Raw genomic sequence first — 18,656 nt, forward strand, 5'->3', positions numbered from 1 at the left:
CTCATGCACCTGTCCGTCACATACCTTTCTCGCGCACACTCTCCCGTTACACCCTCTGTAACACTCACCACACCGCGCTTCCACGTGCTCCCTCGCACACGCGCTACGACCGACTCACTCTCGCCAGCACACTCACTCCTTGGCACGCACTTTTTCCTCACACACCCCAGAGTCGGACTTTCTCGCACACCTCCTCTTTCGCACACCAGACCTGTCACACACCTCACCAACGGCCTTTCACGAACACCCGGGTCTATCTCTACCCCCAAGCTTCTTAAATCCCCTGGCGCATCATACGCACGACCATATTGGTCACCACTTACACCGGGTCCTCTTCCTCTTCGCTTCTCCTCCATCACCTGTGAATCCCTCATCCGGTTAATGGGCACATCATCACGATCCGAACACAGACTTTGGACCAATTCTTTTATCTCCTCTTTTATCTCTTTCTTATCCCCTCTCCGTCGCTTCTTAATTTCGCTCATCCCTTCTTCCACTTCTTCTAGTTTCTGCTTCACCTCTTTTATTCCCCGGTACGTCTCCTCAAGCTCGTCCTCCAAGGCTACCTTGACCGTTTCCATGTGCGTCCTCACCTGCCGGTCCTTCGTCTCCATTACCTCTATCACCTCGTCCAACCTCGTTGTCAGTCCCTCACGTACTATCTGACATTCCCTCTTTGTCGCTATTAAGTCGTTTTTTATGTCGTTTTGTGTCGCTTTTAAACCTCCTAATACTGCAGTGTTCCTTTGAACCTGCTCCGTTAGTCCTTTTTGTCCCTCCGTCAGCTGTTCCACCTCCTGCGTCAGGTCCTCTATGCCCCCTTGTAACTTTACAGTCCCCTTTCTCACCTCTTTCTCCATGCGCTCCTTACAGTGCCTCACCTCCTCGCGCACTCCTCCGACCTCCTCACTCACTCCTCTTCTGATCTGCTCTCCCATCACTTGCATCTCCTGCCCAGATGCCACCCTCATCTGCTCCATTTCCTCCCTGTGAGCATCCAGTTTGGTTTCTACCCCCATTCTGACCCCCTCTAACTGCTGCTCCATTTGTTTAACTTCCCTTTCCGCTTGGTCCCTCATGTCCCTCAATTTGCCTTCCATACTGTTTTCTAACCCCTCTAACCCATTTTTCACTCCCTCTATCTGATTCTCCTGGGCAGCCATTCTATTTTCTACCCCCATTAACCCATTTTTCACTTCTTTTATCCCGTTGTCTAACCCCTCAAAATTATTGTCTAACTTCCCAAATTTCTTGTCTAACTCCTCAAAATTATTGTCTAACTTCCCAAATTTCTTGTCTAACTCCTCAAAATTATTGTCTAACCCCTCACTGGTACCCCTCGCTTCGTCCCTCATTACCCCCATTTGCTCACTCTGAGCATCCATCCGGTTCCCCAACCGCTCACCCAATCGCTCAATTTGGCTCCCCTACTCATCTGTACAGCTGCCTGTAGCTGCGCAATGAGGGCCTGTATGTCAATCGGCTGCATGTTAAAGCCCGTTGATACAGCGGGCTCGGCTACCGCGCGCTCTTGCGAGGCGCCATTTTGCGTGCCTGCTACCCTCGCTGTTTCGCTCTCCTCATGTCCCTCATGTCCCTCAATTTGGTCCTGGACCGACCCTGCTTCACTCTCCCCTACCGGACCCCAGCCGTCTTGATCCGCCATGGCGCGACTTTCAAAATTCGAGTTTCGTAACACAAATTCGAAATTTCGCCGTTATAATTTCGTCGAGCGCAGTAACCGCGGGACCGCGCTCCGGCTCGATTTTGTCGAGCGCAGTACGCGCTCCGAACCGATTTTCCCTCCCAAAATTTGGGCCTAACTAATTTAGTCCCGGGTCCGAATCTCACTCCTCGACACCAATTGTTACAGACGTGGCTTAGATGTTAGTTTACCGAGCGGTTTTGGTATGACCACGTCTGCACAAGTTACCGATTATACTCGACGTTGACGAAGCCGCGCCACGCTGGCTCAATAAGAAAAAGAAGACACCCGGCTGGATTACAATAACACAATACGACACCAATGTTTCGATTCTCAAGTATATTCGTACGGAAAAGGTTAGATTACAGGGGCTAGAGGTATATTACAGGAAGACAGGCACTTAGACACACTCTTATATTAACCCCGGACAGACGACAGACACACGGGACAACGGCTGACTCACACGGGGGTTTGATGGCTAGGAAAGGCAGGATCGATGGCTCCAGGTCCTCCTGGGCTCGGGGCAGGGTACAGTACGGTCCGGTCCGGTCCGGTCCAAAGATGCGGAAGGTTGCACAGCGCTCGAGGTGGTAACGTTCTTTCACAGCTAGGGGCGCATCTGACTCAGCGCTCGCAGGTGGCTTTCCTTCTCCAAGCTGGGTGCGCATCTCTCGTCACATCCGGCGCGTGGCCGCGTATATCCGGCGGGGAGTGACACGCCCTCGGCTCGTTAGCTCCGCCTCGTGGAATCGGCACGTTGCTTCTCATTGGGTGCGTGCGGGGGGGGTTTACCAGGCTCCGCCCTTGACGAGGAGCTGACAAGGAGCCCCTTCGTGGTAACCCCGTGGAGCGCATGGTCTGGAGCTAATCGAGCCGGTGTGAGGACGCATCCTCCCCCGCTCCGCCGCCATCTATTCTGTTGTTGTTGTAATTGTTGGGGAAGAAGATGGAAGGAGGTATGGGAAAGGTCCTAAACTCACTACTGATGCCATATAATCACATTCTGGTGCAACGAAGAGTCATAATTAATGGAGACGAGGCCTTAACTGACATAGAATAAGAATAACTAGGAAGATGTCCGAAAGTTGTCTACGTGTGGTGCGGTGGACCTGGGCACGACATTTAATGGGGGAATAAGGGGTAGGTCGGCTCTACTGATTGTTATTTACATGCAATGGGACTAGGGAATGGGGGATTGGGGAAAGTTGGGGAGTATTGGAGAAAATAGGGGAATATTTACAAGCGGATATGGAGGCCAAATTCCATATTCGCAACACTGTGATTGATGCTGTGAAGAGGACCAGGTTGAGATGGTTTGGTCATGTGTTGAGGAAGGATGAAAGTGACTGGTTGAGAAGAGTGATGGAAATGAATGTAGAAGGAAGTAGAGGACGGGGAAGACCGAGAAAGCCTTGGCTAAAGATGGTGGAAGAAGAAATGCGGGCAAGGGGGTTAACAAGGGGAGATGCAGAAAATAGGGCAAAATGGAGAAGATTGTCATGGGGACCGCAAGGCTAACCCCTGCTCTAGCAGGGAAAATGGCCTTAAAATGCATGTTGTATTCTACAGATTACGGGAAGGGACAATAACATGACTGACTATATTACATGAAGAAAAGTGAAATAAAAATGCAAAATAACCAATCAGCAGCTTTTCAAACGCAGAGTGGGATGCTGCCACATGAACGGGAGGCAGACTAACGCACGGACAGACACCACGGTTCACAATATATGTGATAAAACTGCTATTCATGATTTATAAGTTCAAGATATTTGTTGAGACATTTAAAAAAATAATTTGTGCAAGTTTCCTTTCAAAGAGGTTTCTTAATGCTGCAGGTCAATTGAAAAACACAACAAAAGCAAACTAGACCGGCACTCGGTGTAGCGCATAGCTCCGCCAGGTTGAAGAGTTTACATTTTGTATCCCACCGATAGACCCGATTTGGATTCGGACTTAAATCAAAATCTAATCATCTTGTTCTTCTCACCTAACCAACCCATCCACCAAGTTTTGTCCTAATCCGGCCACAACTTTTTGAGATATCAAACTATATACAGCATCATTTTGGCCATATCACTCAATGGAGGATCACTTCAAAATTATCGGATCCGCATTCGGATCCAGATCCACATCTTCACCAAAACCTAATCAATTCGTCCTTGTCACACACCCAACCTGTCCAACAAATTATGTCCGAATCCATCACAACTTTATGAGATATCCTGCTCACTGACAGATACAGACAGACAGGAGTGAAAAGATAACCTGCGTCCACTGTCTGTGGCAGAGTTAACTACACCCATACATGTCCACGATGATTTTTATGGTATTTTGTCCCATCAAAAAAGTGCTCCAAAAGTGACTATTTAGGTGTCGCAATACTACATCTTCAATCCTGAGAATTGGAACAAGAAGTACGTAACATACCTGAGGAATCCCGGACATGTCCAGGACCTGCCAGAGGTACCAGATGTTCTGACGAGTGTGTTCGGATAACCTGAACACTGTCACAAGCGTGTACTCGTCTGGCATCCCACGAGGAAATACCTTCCTGAAGAACAAGTCATGTGAAGAGAAAGAATTGCTGTGATTTAAGTTGACAGCAGGGTCACATCATCACAAAAATTTCAACATCAACAAAAAAACATCAACAAAAATAATTGTAATGATCCCCAAAACCTTTTGCTTGCCAAGCTCAACAACGGCTCTTTACAGTCATTTTCAGTTAAACAGTCATGTTCTGACAATTCATAACTTGTAAACACACGACCCAGCCAGCAACACATGACCCAGCCAGGCCCACACGGGTTTTCGTCGGTTAGGTGTCATGGGGAAGCGGTGGGAGTCTGAAGGGAATAGGCGGGGCGGCAGGAGGAGGTAGGGGGAAGGGTGGAAGATGGAAGGGGAAGGGGTGGGATGGGAGTCTGGAGGAAAGGGAAGCGGTGGGATGGGAGGAGGAAGGAGAAGGTGTGGGAGGAGGGATGGGAAGGTGTGGGAGGAGGGATGGGAAGGTGTGGGAGGAGGGATGGGAAGGTGTGGGAGGAGGGATGGGAAGGTGTGGGAGGAGGGATGGGAAGGTGTGGGAGGAGGGATGGGAAGGGGTGTGGTGGGAGTCTGGAGGGGGGAGAGGTGTTTGGAGGTGGGAGGAGGGAGGACAAGGTGGGAGGAGGCAGGGGAAGAGGTAGAATGAGGGAAGGGAGGAGGGAGGAGAGACCCGGCATTGTCGCCGCGTACCTTTGTTTGAACATAACACAAACAGAAATATTTATTCCCTTATCCCTGCCTTTCGTATCACCATTACATTCTTCTTCCCTCCTTTCTCCTTTATCCGATCCCTTATATCCTTCCAAACTCCGCCTTTCTCTTCCTCAACTCCTTATACCTTCTCTTATCGACCCTGTTTTCTTCGTTTTTAGTTTTTTTAAATAATATATTATCCCCCCTTCTCCCACCTCTCTGAATGTATAATAAATAGAGGGCTCAACAAAACACAATCACCGTTGGACGAAGTAGCAGTAATGCATATACATTGGAATGAAGGACTCTCACAGATCAAATTATGATGTGCAGATGATGAAAGGCCATGAAAAAAACCACCTTATTGAATAAAGATTATTGTGGAAGTTGTTCCATTAACACAAAAAACACAAGCCGTTGATGACCTCACCTTGTCTGCTCAGCCAGTGGTAGACCCATCACAGGGAAACTGCCCTCGGGACCTTTGAACGCCTCTTCATCCCAAAAGTGCTGCATCAAATCAAAGCCTGCCTCACACAGTCCCCACAAAAAAGAGCAACATCAAAAATACATCCCACAGTGAAATGAAATGAATGAATGATCGTTTTAAGGTCATTTTCCCCGCTAGAGCAGGGGTTAGCCTTGCGGGCCCCATGACAATCATGGTTTCCTGTTTGAGGCAATGTTTTTTTTATGGCCGGATGCCCTTCCTGACGCCAACCCTTAGTCGCTTCTTATGATGCGCAGGGATACGGTGTACCTATTCTAAGCCGGGGTACACACCGGCATCATTCATCCCAGCAAGCTGGTATACTCAATTTGCCGACCTCGGAAGGATGACAGGCTGAGTCAACCCCCCTGGTGTTAATTTAGCGATCGACCGGGATTCGAACCCAGGATCCTGGGATCCCAAGCCGGCACCCTAACCGCTAAGCCAACACCAGGCTATAATACATTCCACAGTAAGCTTCTATAATGGCAACTCTTCCACCAGAAGCTGAGATTTGGAAACTTTTATCATCTCTGGCCATTCATTGGATCTTCTGCTGCTCATGCCTACTGGCAAGTGCATCTAATTAAAGCTTGCCATGAAGTGAAATGACCAGTGAGTGAAAAGGCTATCTGAAATGTATAGGTCCATCAATGGAAATGCCCTGTCGTGTCCTAATAGTCCAATCTTCGATCACCGGCATGGCAGCAGCTGGGAGGATTGCCTGGGCCCTATTTGGCGAAGCGATATTACACTGCCTAGAATCTAGATCAAAGGCCTTCCACAATATTGTAACAGCTATTTCAACGGTTTGAAAAACGTTTCAATTGTTTCCAACATACTTTTTTTTTTTTTTTAGAAGAGTGCACATAATCAATCTTTTCACCTGACCTCGCCTTATACCCCCACCTGAATGTGACTCCCATCAAAAACTTCTTTCAATCACATGGTGCACATTATCCTGAGGTCATTGATGAAGCACAGATAGATGAGGGTATGAGGTGACATTAACAAGGGCAAGTAGATAAAATATCCCCCTTATAGTCCAGGAGGCAGAATCTGCTCAAAATGGTTTCGTGCAACACCCACTGCACAGCTGGTTTGGCACTTCCAGGTGATTGGGGAACATCTGCAGAACAAATCCAGCCCTGATGTACAGTTGAATTGTGGCAGCAACAATAAATGGCAGCCACTTTTCTATGAGGGGGGGTGGTGTCCGAGGCGTAAATGTGAGATTTTGACGGATTTCATTTATTTATTTTTTCTCTTAGCCCCGACAGGCAAGATACATCCAAGATACATCCAAGATACATCCAAGATACATCCAAGACACATCCAAGATACATCCAAGATACATCCAAGATACATCCAAGATACATCCAATGTGATCGATGGTGCCAAACTGCACCAGAAAAACTAGCACCAGGCAATCAGCTGGTCCTCGGTGGTGGCTTCAAGAACGGAAAGGAGTGCAAGCTGATCGTAAGAGGGCATGTGACTAAACACTCACCTCTGGAGTCTGACCACGAAGAAGCAGACACCAGGCTTCTTCTGCATGCTCACAATGCGTCATATGACCTCCCACAGGTGATCGTGCACTCACCAGATACCGACGTTGCAGTCATATGCATACACATGTACGCCACAATGAGATGCCAAAAAGTTTGGTTTCGTACTGGAATAAAGCAAAAGTTACGACACATACCAATCCACGAAATAGTCTTGGCCATTGGTCCAGAAGTATGCAAAGCACTCCCATCATTGCATGCACTAACAGGAAGTGACACGACGAGTGCCTTCAGTGGAATTGGTAAGAAGACAGCTTTGAGGAAACTTCAGGACGGTAAAGACCACCAACAGAAAGCGTCACAACTGGGAGATATTATCCCACCGACAGAGGATACTGTCCGTGCTTGAGAACGGTTCATATGCTCCCTGGACACAACAGCTCAGGCAGCAGGGGACACGGCGGACGAAATCAGATATTGGATGTTCTGCCAGAAAAGGCAGAAGAGTGAATGCCTACCACCAACATCTGACAGTATTAGGCAACACATTTATCGAGCTAACTATGAGTCATTCATCTGGAAGAAGTCATTGCTCCCCAACCAAGCACTACCAAAGCCAGATGGTAATGGATGGAACATCGAAGATGGAACTCTCCAGCCCACCCTCATGACCAAAGATCCTGCTCCAGTTGGACTAGTTGAGCTGACCGCGTGCAAGTGTAAAGTGTCTGCATATCAAGGCAGCCACGTATGTGCCTGCAAGAACAATAACATGCCATGCACAGAAGCCTGCACTTGCATGGGAGGTGAACAATGCAAAAACCCAAACAAAGAACCTACCACTAGCGACTCAGAAGGTGATGATGAGGAAGATCAATGATGACATTTTCGTGATTTTATACCACTTAGAGGATGATTCAGTAGCAAAATATGTGTGTTTATTTTAATAATACAACAAATAACAGTTACATGTTAACATTGTAATGTTCAGTGAAGCCTGGTGTTGGCTTAGCGGTTAGGGTGCCGGCTTGGGATCCTAGGATCCTGGGTTTGAATCCCGGTCGATCGCTGAATGAATGCCAGGGGGGTTGACTCAGCCTGTCATCCTTCCGAGGTCGGCAAATTGAGTACCAGCTTGCTGGGATGAATGATCCCGGTGTGTACCCCGGCTTTAAATAGGTACACCGTATCCCTGCGCATCGTAAGAGGCGACCAAGGGTTGGCGTCAGGATGTGCATCTGGCCATAAAAACATTGCCTCAAACAGGGAACCATGATTGTCATGGGGCCCGCAAGGCTAACCCCCGCTCTAGCGGGGAAAATGGCCTTAAAACGATCATTCATTCATTCTTTCATTGTAATGTTCAGTGAATGACTATGGTTATGATACGCAGATATGGTTATGATATATATATATATATTGTTGCGGAGATGAGGACTGTATATTTTTTGATTGTGTGCTGTACTATTATTATTATTGGTTATTCTGCGCCCCCCTACCTCCGGAGCTGTGTAAAGGTGAAAGGGCATCCCATAATTAGTCCACAAGCATACACATCAGCCAAGTAATAGAATACCCCTGTTGATAGTTATCTCTTATTCTGTGTTTTAGGGTAAGGCTGTGTCTCCCATTAATTGAAGTACTCCATTGCACCAGTGAAAGAGAATAGATCCCCTTTCATTCCCATCCCCAAAACCTCCATTTCCTATCACATCCCCTTTCGTCATTGCTGAGCCCTCGATTCTCAATTACCTCCCCTCCAATAACCGCCATTGACCACGAGGCTCGAGTCGGGGAAGAAAGGCGTGTCTCCACCTCGTCATAGAGGGGAAGAGGGGCGTGCCCGCCCGTCGTCATCCAGGGGGGAGCCCGAGGGTCACGCGACCAACCAGGGCCGAGGTGAGCACCCCGATGGGCGTGTCCAAAACGCCGGCGGCTGAATCGCTGGAGGCGCTATAAAAAGGCGTGCACGCAGGAAGCAAGTGAGTCGGTTGCCAGAGAGAGTCGGTTGCCAGAGAGAGTTGGTCACAAAGAGTTGGTCACAAAGAGTCGGTTGCCAGAAAGAGTTGGTCACAAAGAGTCGGTTGCCAGAGGAGTTGGTCACAAAGGGTTGGTCGCCAAGAGAGTCGTGAAGAGTCAGTCAGTGGAGTCGGTGGTCAGTTGGTTGCGGTGAGGAGTCGGTGGTGGCGGTCAGTGGTTGCGTTGGTTGCGGTGAGGAGTCGAGGAGGGAGGAGATCAGAAGACAGGAAGGCCTTGAGTTGGACTAAGCAAGAGAGGAAGTTGTTGGACTGGGTGGGACTAAGGAAGGAGAGAGAACCCGTCACACCAATCCACCAAGCTCCGCGTTGGCTCCACCAAGCGTTCACCTCCACCAAGGCTCCACCAAGCTCCGCGTTGGCTCCACCAAGCGTTCACCTCCACCAAGGCTCCACCAAGCTCCGCGTTGGCTCCACCAAGCGTTCACCTCCACCAAAGCTCCACCAAGCTCCGCGTTGGCTCCACCAAGCGTTCACCTCCAGCCATCCACCTCCTGCCATTCCTGTCATTCCCCGCGTGAGTCTGTCTTTTGTTTGTTCTGTCCTGGGTTAATTAAGACTGTAGGTAAGCTAGTATTTTCCCTGTGTCACCTGCGTCTTATGTGCTTGTAAATAAACGTGACTGCTTTCTTTTTGCTTGTGTGTAAATAGTCAATAAATTCAGTAGTATTTCCAAACCTTTCTTTGCCTTCGTTTTCCTCTTTGCATTCGTCGCCTTTGTCTTTTCCCTATTGACTAGCTGCGGTGCGATCCGGCCAACGTTTGGGTGGAATCGGGTGAGTCGGGGATCCTGTTAGGTCGCGATAATACACCACCGCTCGGTCATCATAACATCTAAACCGCGATCTGTAACAATATATATATATATATATATATATATATATATATATATATATATATATATATATATATATATATATATATATATATATAAATGGTTAGGATACGCAGCCAGATTTGACCTGGTGAGATATTTTTGCTGAGATTATTTGTGGACTTTTGGTCATAACAGGAGTGGGGTTGATGATTTAAGGGGAAATGAAATCTATATTTTCTGACTTTACTTAAGGATTGTCCAATTTTGTTTCTTGAAAAGATCATAAAGATATATCATATTACAACCATAACCGCATTTGAACAACATAAAGATGAGATTGCATAATTACAGTCGAAAAGCAAAAACGACATATTTCAGCGATTTTGTGTGTTTTGGGTATAATAAAAGGTATAATAAAAAAAAAAGATTTAATCATACTTGAACAGCATAACGAAAATCCCCTCATACTTCCCACTATCCTTTTAATTATAATGTTGAAGAATCCCTATTGGAAGAGCTGAAAAAACAAAAATACAAAAAAAAATCGTCAATTTCGAGCTTTACGCTACCCCTTAATAGAAAAGTGGCTGCCATTTATTGTTGCTGCCACAATTTAACTGTACATCAGGGCTGGATTTGTTCTACAGATGTATCCCAAGCACCCTGAAATGACAAACCAACTGTGTAGTGGGTGTTGCACGAAACTCATTCTCTCGGCCTCTCTTGAAAACTGGCTCCTAGACTATTAATACGTCATCCAAATGATGTGCTTGAGGACGTGGCACCCCCGTGTACACAAAAAGGAAGTTTGAAACGAACCATCGATGAGGTTAATGGGATTCTAACACAATAATTAACAACACATTTTGGCAAAGATGCTTTTAAAATTAGTCCATTCTGTGACTCGTGGCTTGAAAATTTCAGATAAGTACAGTACTAATTTCAGATAAGTACAGTACTAATTTCGGATAAGTACAGTCCTAATTTCAGATAAGTACAGTACTAATTTCAGATAAGTACAGTACTAATTTCAGATAAGTACAGTACTAATTTCAGATAAGTACAGTACTAATTTCAGATAAGTACAGTACTAATTCCGGATAAGTACAGTCCTAATTTCAGATAAGTACAGTACTCATTTCAGATAGGTACAGTACTAATTTCAGATAAGTACAGTACTCATTTCAGATAAGTACAGTACTAATTTCAGGTAGGTACAGTACTAATTTCAGATAAGTACAGTACTAATTTCAGATAAGTACAGTACTAATTTCAGATAAATACAGTACTCATTTCAGAAAAATACAGTACTCATTTCAGATAAGTACAGTACTAATTTCAGATAAATACAGTACTAATTTCAGATAGGTACAGTGCTAATTCCAGATAAATACAGTGCTAATTTCAGATAAGTACAGTACTAATTTCAGATATGTACAGTACTAATTTCAGATGAGTACAGTACTAATTTCAGATAAGTACAGTACTAATTTCAGATAAGTACTGTACTAATTTCAGATAAGTACAGTACTAATTTCAGATAAGTACTGTACTAATTTCAGATAAGTACAGTACTAATTTCAGATAAGTACAGTACTAATTTCGGATAAGTACAGTACTCATTTCAGATAAGTACTGTACTAATTTCAGATAAGTACAGTACTACTTTCAGATAAGTACAGTATTTCAGATAAGTACAGTACTAATTTCTGATAAGTACAGTACTAATTTCAGATAAGTACTGTACTAATTTCAGATAAGTACAGTACTAATTTCTGATAAATACAGTACTAATTTCTGATAAATACAGTACTAATTCCAGATAAGTACAGTACTAATTTCAGATAAGTACAGTACTAATTTCAGATAAGTACAGTACTAATTTCAGAAACGTACAGTACTAATTTCAGATAAGTACTGTACTAATTTCAGATAAGTACTGTACTAATTTCAGATAAGTACAGTACTAATTTCAGATAGGTACAGTACTAATTTCAGATAGGTACAGTACTAATTTCAGATGGGTACAGTACTAATTTCAGATGAGTACAGTACTAATTTCAGATAAGTACAGTACTAATTTCAGATTCAGATAAGTACAGTACTAATTTCAGATAAGTACTGTACTAATTTCAGATAAGTACAGTACTAATTTCAGATAGTTACAGTACTAATTTCAGATAAGTACAGTGCTAATTTCAGATAAGTACAGTACTAATTCCAGATAAGTACAGTACTAATTTCAGATAAGTACAGTACTAATTTCAGATCGGTACAGTACTAATTCCAGATAGGTGCAGTACTAATTTCAGATAGGTACAGTACTAATTCCAGATAAGTACAGTACTAATTTCAGATAAGTACAGTACTAATTTCAGATAGGTACAGTACTAATTCCAGATAAGTACAGTACTAATTTCAGATAAGTACAGTACTAATTTCAGATAGGTACAGTACTAATTTCAGATAAGTACAGTACTAATTTCAGATAGGTACAGTACTAATTCCAGATAAGTACAGTACTAATTTCAGATAAGTACAGTACTAATTTCAGATAGGTACAGTACTAATTTCAGATAAGTACAGTACTAATTTAAGATCGGTACAGTACTAATTCCAGATAAGTACAGTACTAATTTCAGATAAGTACAGTACTAATTTCAAATAGGTACAGTACTAATTTCAGATAAGTACAGTACTAATTTCAGATAAGTACAGTACTAATTTCAGATAGGTACAGTACTAATTTCTGATAAAGTACAGTACTAATTTCAGATAAGTACAGTGCTAATTTCAGATAGGTACAGTACTAATTTCAGATAAAGTACAGTACTAATTTCAGATAGGTACAGTACTAATTCCCGATAAGTACAGTCCTAATTTCAGATAAGTACAGTCCTAATTTCAGATAAGTACAGTACTAATTCCAGATAAGTACAGTACTAATTCCAGATAAGTACAGTACTAATTTCAGATAGGTACAGTACTAATTTCGGATAAGTACAGTACTAATTCCTGATAAGTACTAATCAAAGTACAAGTAGAACTCGGCTTTCATTACTTTCAGCCTGATGCAATCGCCTCGAGGTGTTAGAAGGAAACGAAAGAGCAAGCCTATTTAATCAAGTCACATGACCTGAAGAAATGGCACTCTTATCTGCGGTCTAAGGGGTGTGTGATGATAATTAGAACCACATGCACCAGACCATGATTGCAGGCAGACCGTGACGTTTGCGCACCGGAGCGAGACCGGTCAAACCTTTCGCCGAGTGAAACTTTTATTCCACACTGACTGCAGACTGGTTAGGCCAAAACCTGAAATAACCATTTGTTCAAGTAAATCAATGGATTCAACCCTAACTCTAACAACTAACCCTAACATCTAACCCTAACATCTAACCCTAATATCTAACCCTAATATCTAACCCTAACATCTAACCCTAAGACTAACCCTAATATCTAACCTTAACATCTAACCCCAACCCTAACCTCTAACCCTAAACCTAAATCTAACCCGAACAACTAACCCTAACCCTACATGTAACCCTAACCCAAATCTAACCATAACCCTAACATCTAACCTGAACGCTAAATCTACCCCTATCAGCCCTAGTAAATTTGTCTTGTCTTGTAAAGTCGGCTTACAGAGGATTTGTAAATCCTCTGTAACTAAACTCTCTGGATATTAAACAGGGTTTGGAATGAAACTCTTCCCAAAGGAAGAATTTATGAATGCATTTTCAGTACAAATCATCAATGACCCTAAAGTCACAACACGACAGCAGAACTGCATTGAATGATGAAGAGAGATTTACAACCTTCAGAAAACTGAATTTAAAGCTTTGTGTCCTACAATTCTAGCCTGACCTGCAGTGGAGTTCAAGGGAGTGGTGGATTCGAAAACAACTGCTTTTCCTCAAAATAAATAAATAAATAACCGATCTTCAACAGGGCAGGGCAAGCCTTTGCAGATAGATATTATATAATTTAATGGTGCTTTCAGTAGGCCAGATTTATTGGAACTTTGGGCCACATTATTAACAGCTCAGCAGTTTTTAACAATCAAGTTACCAAGCGCAGCTTCTTCTGCGTGTAATAAAATCGAGTCGGAGGCAAAGCATCGGCCATCACATTCGGCTTGACACTCTTTAAGATCCTCTGTGATTTTGTGCTCAAATGACAAAGGTCTAAACAATTTTGTTGCTCCATCTGCCAGGACTTGCAGTTGGTGAACAATAAAGATCCCAAGGTGTCTTTCATCGCAAAGACTCGGTGAGTTATCATCAGTGACCTGAACAATCTATGAATTCCTAAACACACAAATCACCTGAATTCGAATGTCAGGCCTGGTCAGGTTCTTGAAAGATGGGGCGAAAATGGGGCGAAAACTTTCCCTGGCCAATTGCACAAGGAGGTGGGAATAATTGGGACAGAAGTAGTATTAGTAGTAGTAGTAGTAGGAGTGGATAAGTGATTTTTTTATCGATTATTTTGGACATGTAGATCATATTACCTCGGCCACCAAAGGTGGAAGCAGGTTATGTTTTCACCATGTTTGTATGTTCGTGAGCACGATATCACAAAAAGTTATAGATAGATTCGGTCGAAATTTGGTGGGCAGGTGGGGTGTGTGGCAAGGAAGATTCGATTCGATTTTGGTGAAGATCTGGATTTTTTTTTGTGTGACAAGAACGAATTGATTAGAATTTGGTGAAGATCTGGATTTTCTTTTTTGTGTGTGACTGGTGAAGATCTGGATTTTCTTTTTTGTGTGTCAAGGAAGAATTGATGACATTTTGGTGAAGATCTGGATTTTCTTTTTTTGTGCGACTGGTGAAGATCTGGATTTTATTTTTTGTGTGTCAAGGAAGAATTGATGACATTTTGGTGAAGATCTGGATTTTCTTTTTTGTGTGTCAAGGAAGAATTGATGACATTTTGGTGAAGATCTGGATTTTCTTTTTTTGTGCGACTGGTGAAGATCTGGATTTTATTTTTTGTGTGTCAAGGAAGAATTGATGACATTTTGGTGAAGATCTGGATTTTCTTTTTTGTGTGTCAAGGAAGAATTGATGACATTTTGGTGAAGATCTGGATTTTCTTTTTTGTGTGTGACTGGTGAATATCTGGATTTTCTTTTTTGTGTGTCAAGGAAGAATTGATTACATTTTGGTGAAGATCTGGATTTTCTTTTTTTGTGCGCCTTGTGAAGATCTGGATTTTATTTTTTGTGTGTCAAGGAAGAATTGATGATATTTTGGTGAAGATCTGGATTTTCTTTTTTGTGTGCGACTGGTGAAGATCTGGATTTTCTTTTTTGTGTGTCAAGGAAGAATTGATGACATTTTGGTGAAGATCTGGATTTTCTTTTTTGTGTGTGACTGGTGAATATCTGGATTTTCTTTTTTGTGCGTCAAGGAAGAATTGATGACATTTTGGTGAAGATCTGGATTTTCTTTTTTGTGTGTCAAGGAAGAATTGATGACATTTTGGTGAAGATCTGGATTTTCTTTTTTGTGTGTGACTGGTGAATATCTGGATTTTCTTTTTTGTGTGTCAAGGAAGAATTGATTACATTTTGGTGAAGATCTGGATTTTCTTTTTTTGTGCGCCTTGTGAAGATCTGGATTTTATTTTTTGTGTGTCAAGGAAGAATTGATGATATTTTGGTGAAGATCTGGATTTTCTTTTTTGTGTGCGACTGGTGAAGATCTGGATTTTCTTTTTTGTGTGTCAAGGAAGAATTGATGACATTTTGGTGAAGATCTGGATTTTCTTTTTTGTGTGCGACTGGTGAAGATCTGGATTTTATTTTTTGTGTCAAGGAAGAATTGATGACATTTTGGTGAATATCTGGATTTTCCTTTTTGTGCGTCAAGGAAGAATTTATGACATTTTGGTGAAGATCTGGATTTTCTTTTTTGTGTGCGACTGGTGAAGATCTGGATTTTATTTTTTGTGTCAAGGAAGAATTGATGACATTTTGGTGAATATCTGGATTTTCTTTTTTGTGTGTCAAGGAAGAATTGATGACATTTTGGTGAAGATCTGGATTTTCTTTTTTGTGTGCGACTGGTGAAGATCTGGATTTTCTTTTTTGTGTGTCAAGGAAGAATTGATGACATTTTGGTGAAGATCTGGATTTTCTTTTTTGTGTGTCAAGAAAGAATTGATGACATTTTGGTGAAGATCTGGATTTTCTTTTTTGTGTGTCAAGGAAGAATTGATTATATTTTGGTGAAGATCTGGATTTTCTTGTTTGTGTGTCAAAGAAGAATTGATGACATTTTGGTGAAGATCTGGATTTTCTTTTTTGTGTGTCAAGGAAGAATTGATGACATTTTGGTGAAGATCTGGATTTTCTTTTTTGTGTGTCAAGGAAGAATTGATTACATTTTGGTGAAGATCTGGATTTTCTTTTTTGTGTGTCAAGGAAGAATTGATTGCATTTTGGTGAAGATCTGGATTTTCTTTTTTGTGTGTCAAGGAAGAATTGATTGCATTTTGGTGAAGATCTGGGTTTTCTTTTTTGTGTGTCAAGGAAGAATTGATTACATTTTGGTGAAGATCTGGATTTTCTTTTTTGTGTGTCAAGGAAGAATTGATTACATTTTGGTGAAGATCTGGATTTTCTTTTTTGTGTGTCAAGGAAGAATTGATTGCATTTTGGTGAAGATCTGGGTTTTCTTTTTTGTGTGTCAAGGAAGAATTGATTGCATTTTGGTGAAGATCTGGGTTTTCTTTTTTGTGTGGGACTGACGAATTGATTACATTTTGGTGAAGATCCAGATTTTCTTTCTTGTGTGTCACTGACGAATTGATTAGATTTTGGTGAAGATCTGCATCCGGATAGCAGGGGGATACAAAGTCTAAACAGTTCAGCCTGGCGGAAGTATGCGCTCTACTGAATACTGTTCCAGTGTATATCAGTTATACGAGATTTATTTTGATGATACAAGGTTTATACTTTACGATAATTTGACCTGACCTCAACCATGCGACAAATTCAAGTTTTGCCAAATTCGTATTACATACCATTCAAAATCAAACTCTATGCTTTATACAGGATGATTGATACCCTTAGGTACTATCAACTGACAGTGTGCAGGCAGCATGCACGTGGACCTGCATTTTGAGGACGATTTAGCCGAAGATGAATGATCATGCTTATTGAGAATTATTAAGGAGATTAAACACGATTACCTTACTGCCAATGATTTATGAGATTTTAATAAAAACTGAAACTATTCTATTAAAAAGTAGGAAAAAGACAAATGGATTACAAATTTAGTTACATTCCATTGCGAAAGGATGCATTTCCAATTTTAGTACGGAATTCATCAGTGAATCTCAACACTTCAGCTCAATTGCAAGTGAGCTGGGGACTTGAGCAATTTGGTTTGTAGAGAAGCTCCTGAGTAGGGTGAAAAATGAGCTCATTCCATAAATATGATAATTTATCAGTGTAATTCAACCTCCACCTGCAGAAAATATTTTGGGGACCAGAACAGTAAAGCGACGTTGGATTCTCTCACAAGCACTTGAGAGCATACTTCTACCATCAATAACATAATCTAAAAGTAAAATTGCACTTTCCTTTTTTATATACAAGGTCGAGTCTCGTAGAGGAGCGAGAAGACAGAATGAATCACAAAGAAAAAGAACAAAAGGAATAGCAGAAAGTGATGGGGAAAACACACCAAAAGCAGGCTAGAGGGACAAAATAGAGGGATACTTGGCCAAATAAGGGATGGGGGAAGGAATGCGGGGTAGGGAAGGATGCATGGACAATATGGAGACAGAAGCAAACTCTCAGGAAGGAAAAATTGGACATTTGAAACGAAGTGGGCTTGGACCGAGTTATCAACAGCTCTCCTTACCTTCCCCACTCTTCCCTCATCTCACACTACCCCTCCCCTCTCTTGTACCTGATGCTCCCCATCCCTCTTTCTAAATAGTATGGACCTCAAACTTCCAGGGCTTTTGCTCAAACCTGACTGATCTCTCCATACAGGTTGCTTCTGACAAACCAGACTTGATCTGCTTAACAGAAACTTTCCTCCTTTAAGACGTCCCTGACTCCTTAGTATCCCTCAATGGTTACTCCCACTTCCGGTATGATAGACCCGAGCCTCATCCTGGAGGTGGGGTTGCTATCTTTATCAAAAACTCTCTTCCTCACTCTCCCTGCACACTGCCCTCTCTCCTCCTCACCCCCAGGACTACCTCTGGATATGGCTTCCCCTTTGTTCCCACCTTTGGTTTATATGTGTGTTGTACCGTCCGCCAAACAGTTATGACTCCATTTACATCTTGCTGTCTAACAACATGGACCAACTTCTATCCACTCATCCCAACTCTCTCTTTCTCATATGTGGCGACTTCAAGTGTCATCATGCCAGCTGGCTGGGTGGGCGCGCACCTGCCATGGCACCTCGGCAAAGAAATTCTGCGACTCATTGGTACTGACACAATCTGTCAATTTCCCAACCCGGATCAGACCCTCTTCATGCTTCTGCTTATATTGATTTACCAAGAGAAATTAAACTCAAAAAGGCGGTTATTAATATTGAAAACAAAGATAATAAATGTTTTATATGATCTGTTCTTGCTCATTTATATCCTTCAAAAAAGGATTCTGAAAGAGTATCTCATTATAAGAAATATGAGGATATGCTGAATGTTAAAGATTTAGAGTTTCCAATGTCATTAACTACAACAACAACAACAACAACAACAGGCATTTTAAGGCCATTTTCCCTGCGAGAGTGGCAGTCAACGGAGCATCCTATCTTCTCGACTTGGTTATGACTAACTTCCCTGCAAATGTCTGCTGTTCTTCTTCTGCTCCAATCGGTTC

At 42.5% G+C, this 18,656-nt stretch overlaps 1 protein-coding gene across 9 annotated transcripts in view; it reads right to left on the bottom strand.

The window, feature by feature from the left end:
• Positions 1-18,656, bottom strand: part of LOC137439043 (uncharacterized) — a 330,944-nt gene that overhangs the window by 266,655 nt on the left and 45,633 nt on the right. For all 9 annotated transcript variants that reach the window (XR_010986846.2, XM_068134660.2, XM_068134658.2 and 6 more), the window contains exons 5-6: positions 5,376-5,472; positions 4,136-4,259 (exon numbers count right to left, since the gene is read on the bottom strand). Coding sequence is in view for 8 of the 9 variants with exons in the window: in XM_068134660.2 (XP_067990761.2) it covers positions 4,136-4,259; positions 5,376-5,472 (221 nt within the window). In the remaining variant the exon portion in view is untranslated. The remainder of the gene's footprint in view (positions 1-4,135; positions 4,260-5,375; positions 5,473-18,656) is intronic.

Source organism: Myxine glutinosa, chromosome 13 (genome assembly GCF_964187855.1).
Source record: "Myxine glutinosa chromosome 13, kmMyxGlut1.1, whole genome shotgun sequence".
Classification (NCBI taxonomy): domain Eukaryota; kingdom Metazoa; phylum Chordata; class Myxini; order Myxiniformes; family Myxinidae; genus Myxine; species Myxine glutinosa.